The sequence below is a fragment of the Melospiza georgiana genome, chromosome 26 (genome assembly GCF_028018845.1).
Source record: "Melospiza georgiana isolate bMelGeo1 chromosome 26, bMelGeo1.pri, whole genome shotgun sequence".
NCBI classification, from domain to species: Eukaryota; Metazoa; Chordata; class Aves; order Passeriformes; family Passerellidae; genus Melospiza; species Melospiza georgiana.
Window position 1 is genome coordinate 4,120,574 of NC_080455.1, and position 7,470 is coordinate 4,128,043.

General features: G+C 58.9%; 1 protein-coding gene across 1 annotated transcript; it reads right to left on the reverse strand.

The window, feature by feature from the left end:
• Nucleotides 1–461: 461 nt before the first annotated feature.
• Nucleotides 462–4,952, reverse strand: ARRDC2 (arrestin domain containing 2). Its single transcript, XM_058040700.1, has 8 exons — nt 4,630–4,952; nt 3,676–3,742; nt 3,437–3,584; nt 2,995–3,097; nt 2,505–2,761; nt 2,204–2,363; nt 1,821–1,972; nt 462–1,735 (listed from the first exon to the last, which is right to left on the reverse strand). The coding sequence occupies exons 1-8, from the start codon at nt 4,904–4,906 to the stop codon at nt 1,682–1,684; spliced, it is 1,218 nt and encodes a 405-aa protein (XP_057896683.1). The 5' UTR covers nt 4,907–4,952; the 3' UTR covers nt 462–1,681.
• Between the last annotated feature and the right edge of the window lie 2,518 nt (nt 4,953–7,470).

Sequence of the window (7,470 nt, forward strand, 5' to 3'; positions counted from 1 at the left end):
AAAACCAAATTCCAGCCCAAGGAATCAGGTGAAGCCTCCCTGATCCTCCCAGGCATCACAGCATGGAGCTGATCCCAGCCCTCCTTGGGACTGGCTGAGCCAATGCAGGAGTGTCCCAGCTCCCAGCTGGACCTGCTGGGTCCCTGCCAGGATTCCAGGAAGGAGGAGAATGTGTCTGTCCTCCCAGAGCCTGGACATAAACAGGAAGCAAGTGTGGAAAAATACAACAGGTTTGCTCGCAGCTCTGTGTTCCAGGTAAGAGGAAAAGTGCCCAAACTGCCCAGATGTGGAGGAGCTGGAGGTTCAAGGGACCAAACCTGTGGGGAGCAGTGCTGGCTGAGTGACCCAGTTAATCCCAGTTAATGCAGGACTGGGCACAGGGTAGAGTGGGACTTCCAAATCCCAAGAGTCACAGCATGGCTCCAGACAACAGGAAGAACAGAAAACGATCCAGGCAGCAGTTTGGTTTAAAGAATTTATTTCAGACAAAAAACTCCCCACCAAAAAGTCGTACAAAAAGAGTAGAGACAAAGAGTGGTCATTACAAAAGTGTTCACAGATAGAAAAGACTCATCTGAGCAACCCCAGCACAGAGCCCAAGGCACGCTGGCATTGGTTTGTGCACGGCCAGGGATTGTCTCAGTGAGGGAATGTGAAGGTCCTCAGCCCCCAAACTCTGCTCAGGGCCTCCTGCAGTGAGCAGGGGCAGCCCCTGCCTCCTGACCACAACACCCAGCTCACCCTTCCCACACTGGTTCCCACCCAGTGAGCACAGGCTGCTGCTGTGGGCCTCTGGCACCTCAAGGACTCCCAGCCCTGAAGGATTCACCCCAACTCCACACTTTCCATCAGCACCTGTGGCTGCCACCAGCCTTACACTGGGTTTCCTTCTCTCTTCCTTGGCCACCAGGCACAGCTCCAGCCCCCTGTGCTGGTACCACAGTTTGAGGGTTGGTTTCAGCCCCATCTTGGGGAAGGCACCAGCACACTGCGCAGGTTTGGTGCTGACACTCACAAACCAGCTTTCCTGTTCTTAGCAAACAGCACCAAAACACTGCTACAGATCTTAAATTCATCCCCCAAGTCCTTGTATCAGCCCTTGGAGGCCTTCAGAGTTTGGTTAGGTGGCTCAAACCATTCACCCCACAGGTACCCACTGGCTTGTGGCAGAGCAGTGGCTGAGCCCTCTATTTCACTCAGCCAGGAAAGGACCTTTCACTGCCTTGGGGACCTGCAGTCCTGGTGAGCCACAGGCAAAGGGCAGCACCTGCATCACCCCAGGGCCCAGCCCTGAGCACCATCCAAGCAAACATCCTCCAGTAATCCTGAGAAACACCTCCAAGCTCCCGTTCTCCACATCAGGAGCTGACAGAAGTTTTCAGAGCACGGCACTGCAGGCAAGGGGAGAGCAATCTGGGCTTGAATTCCCTGTTCTAACCCCAAAATCCCAGGGCACTGCTGAACCCTGCGTGTCCCACCCGGCTCCTCATGTTCTCCTACCCGTGCCGGGGCCACGGCCCCGCGCTGGCTCTGGGCCTGGGGACAGTGACGACAGGAGTGGCCGAGAGCTGTGAGCAGGGTCGGGGTGGCACGTGCCCGTTCCCAGACCCCAGTGCTGTGAGGCTGCAAGCTGCCATCCCCAGGGATCGTCACGCTGCCGCACGCAGCCGGGCCGCCCCTCTCAGCAGGTCATGCAGCGCGGGCGGATGCCGTCTGACGCCGGGTTGGGATCCACCTGCAGAGCCAAGGCCACAGTCAAAACCCTGAGCAGTGGCACATGCCAGGCTGCAGCAGCCTCCCAGCCCAGAGGGATGAATCACCTCTGAGTAGAGCGGGGGTGGTCGGAAGCGGAATTCCTGGATGTAGGCGAAGAAGGGACCCTCCAGGATGTCCCCAAGCTCGCTGCGGCACGGGGGAGCCAGGCTCTGCTCGGCCTCAGGGCTGGACACCACTGCTGAGTACTCAGGGGGGGCTGCAGAGAAAGGAGGGCCATCAGGGAATAGCAAACACTCTCCCATAAATAGGGGACATGCAGATTAAAGGGCTTCAAACCCACTACTCCCCAAACCCTCTCGGTTCCCTGAGGAAGAAACCCAGGAGATCGAGCACCACAACCAAAAAATTAGGTTAAAAAAAAAGCCAAACTGGCCCAGTTGAGAACTTTGTGTCTCACTCTCCTGACCAGGGAGAAGGAGATGCTCACCCTCCAGCTGCTCTGGGATGGTGCTGAGCCAGTCCAGGTTGACGCTGTACTGGCTGCTGACACTGGAGGTGCGGCTCCCGAAGGGATGGAGGGGGATGGTCCCGATGACAAGAGGCAGCTCAAGGAGCAGCTTGGACGTCCCAGGAATATCCACACAAACCTGCCAAGACAGGGAAGAGCAGGGAAGCTCAGCTTGGTGGTGTTTTCCCAGTCTGGAGACAGGGAAGAGCAGGGAAGCTCAGCTTGGTGGTGTTTTCCCAGTCTGGAGGGGCAGGAGGGGATCCCTGCAGAGCTCCCTCACCTTCAGGGAATATTCCACCTGGATGATGCGGCACTGGAGGATGGACGGCCCCACGGGCGGGATCTTCAGCGCCCGGCCGTGCCACACCTCCCTCTTCCCGGCTGGAATGGGGTCCCCAGTGATGCTGGTCACCACTGACTTCTTCTGCTTCTTGGTGCCCCGGGCGATGAAGGTCTGGGTCTGGATGATGGCGGCCTTGGGCACCACGGCCCGGCTGGTGCAGTTGTCGATCTCAGCAAAGATGGGGATGACCTCACCTGCCAAAACAGGCACACATTTGTTGGAGGAGGGGAGGCAGAGCCCGGTTCTGCCTCAAGAATCGATGCTCAACCCCCAACTGAGGGTTGGTCACGCTGTCTGACAGGGCAGGCACGTGGGTTCATCCAGGAGGAGCATCCCAAGGATGCTGCACACACTAAAGCTCACTGAGTTCCTGGCAGCTCACGGTGCCCCAAATCCCCTCCTCAAGGGCCCCAGCACCTGGTCTCACCTGGGGTGTAACCTTTTCGGTCAATCTTGGCAGTCACAGACACTTGGCCACGGTTGCAGTACCAGGCACGAGCAAGTTTCTCCTTAGCACCTGCCTGGGGAGCCTGGAGAAAGGGAAATATTTTGGCTATTTAGTAACTAAGGATGAAACTCACAGCAATCACCTCCCTGGCACCAAGAACCTGCTGGGGAGCATCAGCAACTTCTCAGGTATCTGATGCAAGAAGCTGTTGCAATGCATTAAAGTTTCCAAAACCAAAGAGGCACAGCTGACCTCTGCCCAGCCCAGGTAAGGCTGGAGGGCACAAGTTACAGGGGGAAATATTCCCTCTGCAAACCAGGCCTGCATTGTGATGCTGAAGGGGTGGCAGACACCTTCCCTGTGGGCTTCCTTGGGTAAGTTTTGGATGTCAGAGTCCTGGGGTGGAGCAGGGGGAGCTCACCAGCAGTGCAGGGGTGTTTATGTCGATGGGTTCAATCACAGTGAACTCCTTCTTTGCTTTCTTCACTGTTGACCAGGGTCTGTGCAGCTTGGCCTTCACCCAGTAGCGCACACTGCCGTGCTTGCCCTCAAAGGAGGTGGCCAGGGTCCTGGGCATGAGCAACAAACAGTTTTAGAAAGGTTTTGCTCAAAAAACCCTCATTTTCAAGATGCCCTCTCCCCCCAAAAATGCCAACTTACTCAGGGAGCTGGAAGGTGAAGGGGAACTCGTGCTTTCCTGCCTGCAGCACAGTGGCCTCACCATTGTCTGTGGGCAAAACAGATCAAGGAGGATTAGCTCCCTCCTCCAGAACCTCCTCCCCAGGCAGGTCACAGAGGTGTGCAGCACCCAGCAAGGAGCAGCACGAGGGCACAGCAGAGTTTCTGCCAGGGCTGAGCTGCAGCAGCTGTGACACAAGAGCAGGGCACTGTCTGCATTCCTTGTGTCTGCAGACGGGCACGGCCCAGGGGCACCTCCCTGGAGAGCTGGGCAGCTTCCCCAGGTGGGCTCTGCTTCACCCTCACCCTCAGCAACCTCACCCCACAGCTTTGGAGTGAGAGCCCAAGACGCCCAGCTGGACAGAGAGTGGCCAGCCAAGCCCCCATGCCCCTCAAGAGTCTGCACCCCAGGCTGCTCAAAACAAGCCCCTGAACCTCCACACTTTTCCAACGCTGCCTCCCTGCCATGAACAGCTCAGAGAAAAGGAGTATTGTCCCCAGCCAAGGTGTCCTGCACAGCAGCATCATCCAGCTGTGCACCCCAAGATTTCAGGGTGCACCAGAAGGTGAGGGGTCTGCAGGGACCTCCACAGAGCACTCAGTCCCTAAGGCACCCAAATTTCAGCCTGTTGGTGTGTCATGCACCCAGCAGCCAGGCTGAAACCCAGATCCCTGCACTTTTGGGGTGCCATGCACCCCGATTTCAGTCTCCTAAAACGTCTGGAGCCCTCAGCAGCCAGGCTGTCCCCTGCAACCAGATCCCTGCAGTTTTGGGGTGCCATGCACCCCGATTTGTGCCGGCTGGGGTGTCTGGAGCCCTCACCAGCCGAGGCTGCCCCACAGCCGCGCTGTCCCAGCCCCTGCGGTGCCCGCTGCCCTCGCCCGCCTGAGGGGCTCCGCACCCGGAGCTCTCCCCCGGGTCAGGGTCTGCCGTACCTGGCGGTGCCATCAGCGTGTCCCGGTGGCTCAGAAACTCCACCTGGTCGCTGTAGCTCTGCGTGTAGGCGGTGCTGGAGCCGGCGCTGCGGGACTCGGTCCAGTGGACGCGGGCAGCGCCCATGGCCCTGAGGCGCAGCGCCCCGAGCCGCGCGGCCGCCGCCAGCTCCAGCACCACGCGGCCCGACACGGCCTGCCCGGGGCTGAAGGCGGCCGGGCCGTCCTGCTCGGCGCCCTCCAGCACGATGGAGAACCGTTTGAGGCGATCGAAAATCATGGCGCTGCTCAGCCCAGACCGGCGCGATGCGGCTGAACCCGGCTCGGCTCGGCTGAGCCCGGCTTTAAGCGGCCGGCGCGGCCGGGGGCGGCCCCGGCGGGGCGGGACGGGCCGGGCCGGGCTCAGCAAAACAAGGCAGGGAGCATGTGCGGATCGGCCCCTGGAGCTCCGCCGGCGGGGTGGGACCGTGCGGGGCCGGGGCTGGTCCCAGCCGGGCTCCCCGGCTTATCCCGGGGCCGCACCGAGACATTGCCGCGGGAGCGGGGCTGAGCGCTGCTGGTGCTCGGAGGAGACTCCCTGTCTGCTGCCATCAAGGCTGCCTGCAGCTCCCATCCTTAACCCTAAATCCTTCTCTAGCTTCTGTACGTGCTTCACACATTTCCCTTCCAGCTCCATCCTTGCCCCCTCCCAGATTTTCCCTCCAACTCCATTCTTGCCCTCCAAAACTCCCTTCCAGCTCCTGTTGAGCCTCAAAATCCCCTTCCAGCCTGCATTCTTGTCCCCCAAAACTCACTTCCAGCTCCTATTCTTGTCCCCCGAAACTCCCTTCCAGCTCCTATTCTTGACCCTCAAAATCCCCCTCCACCTCCTATCCTTGCCTTTCAAACTCCTTTCCACCTCCTAACCTTGCCCCTCAAAATCCCTGTCCTTGCCTCTCAAAATCCTCATCCTCGCCCCTCAAAATCCCCATCCTTGACCTCCAAGCCCTCCTCTGTGTCCATCCTTGGCCCCCAAACTTCCCCTCCACCTTCCTCCTTGCCCCCCAAACTCCTTTCCAGCTCCCATCCTTGCCCCTCAAGCTCCCTCACCAGCTCCTATCGTTGCCCCCCCAAAATCCCCATCCTTGCCCCTCAAACGCCCCTTGCAACTCCCGTCCTGACATCCCATCCCATCTTTGTCCAGAATCCCCATTCCCAGTGGGCTGTGGTCAGGGGGGATTCCTCTCTCCTCCAGTGCCCCCAGGCCAGAGCCGAGGGCCACACCCCACCCTGACCCACATCCTTCCCTCCCCAGGAGCCATTCCCAGGGCTGGGAACCGGCCCCAGCTGGATCTGGGCTCCTGACACACGCGGGGATGCCTGGGACATCACTCAGTTCTAAGAAATCAAGAACTGGCTGGGGTTCAGCTTGTGCAACGACAGGGTGAGCAATCCCTGCGCTTGTTAACCAGGCGAGCGCCAGTTTTCCACCAGATACTGCTGGGATTGGTGTCTCAAACTCAGTGAGAAATTCCACCTGCATGGGCAGGAGCAGCTCCATGCTGGTGCTCAGCTGGGGTGAAAGTGTGGAAAGTGGGAACTGGTGATTCCAAGGGGGGATATGACCATCAGCAGCACCCCAAGATGTTGTAAAAGTGAGGAGAAAGGGAATCTGTGCCCCCCAAAAGGGTTAATGCAGCCTTAGAAACTTCCACTTTCGGGATGGCTGTTGTGTTTGTGGAGCAGCAGGGCCCTGCACCCATGGCATCGGCAGGGGATAAGACAGAACAGGCATTAAAAACATTACTCAGCATTTGGCTGCCTGAGTTTTGGGGATTCCCAGGGGGGGCATCGCCATCAGCAGCACCCTGAGATGTTGTAAAAAGGGAGGAGAAAGGAATCTATGCCTTAGACACTTCCACTTTGGGGATGAATGTCATGTTTTTGGAGCACCAGAGCCCTGCACCCCCAGCACAGGCCAGGGATGAGAAAGAACAGGCATTAAAAACATTACTCAGCATTTGGCTGCCTGAGTTTTGGGGATTTTTGAGTTGCTCCCAGCCATGCCGGGCAGGAGCTGCTGTGCTGAACTCATTTGATCACAGCCTCTTAAAAAATGAGCTGGGCTGCAGCCTGGTATTTCTTTTAGCTGTTTCCAAGGCTGAACTGGAATTGTTTGCCTCCCTCCCCAGGGGAAGGGGACTGTGGTTTGTTTTATGTGCACGGCCATTTGCTGCCACGGGCAAACATGAATCATAGCAAAAGCTCCGAGGGAGAGGGAAAGGAGGAAGGAAGGCACGTCACAGCACGAGTTCACTGGTGACACCAGCTCTGGGAAAGAGCCTGGTGTCCCTGCAGGGACATGAGAGGTGGGGAGGCTCTTGAGAGGGGCTGGAGCCTTGGCTGGGCCCCTCTCTTTGCCTGGCATCCTGCTCTTCCTCCTCCTCCTCCTCCTCCTCCCGGCACACACCCCTGGGCTGTGACTCAGCCCTCGCCCACGGGATGCGGATCCCTGCAAACCAAACTAAACCCAACCAAACTAAACCACACCAAACCCCCCTCCCGTGGCACGCGATGCCCTCAGCTGTGCCATGTAGGGAGGGAGGGCAGCTCCTCACTGACCCTCTGGGGCCCCCACACCCAGAGAGGGTCTCTCCTCTCTCCTGCCATCCCCACGTGCGGGGCACAGCCAAGGGTTTTCCTTTCAGGTGCCCAAGGCAAGCCCAGCCAGGCCGGGCACAGCACTCAGGGCATCATCTCCAACTCTTCAGCCCCATCTAGAGTCTGGCCAGGCTGGAGCTGCTCCCAGCAGGACAGGAGCTGACAGCCTGCCCTGCTCGTGGGGGGCTGCACCTTCCCTGACAC

Coding starts and splice junctions, on each gene's coding strand:
- ARRDC2 (XM_058040700.1), bottom strand. CDS start 4,906: ATGATTTTCGATCGCCTCAAACGGTTCTCCATCGTGCTGGAGGGCGCC. Junction 3,743..4,629: donor CACGCTGATGGCACCGCCAG/GTACGGCAGACC, acceptor TTTTGCCCACAG/ACAATGGTGAGGCCACTGTG. Junction 3,098..3,436: donor TAAACACCCCTGCACTGCTG/GTGAGCTCCCCC, acceptor CCCTTTCTCCAG/GCTCCCCAGGCAGGTGCTAA.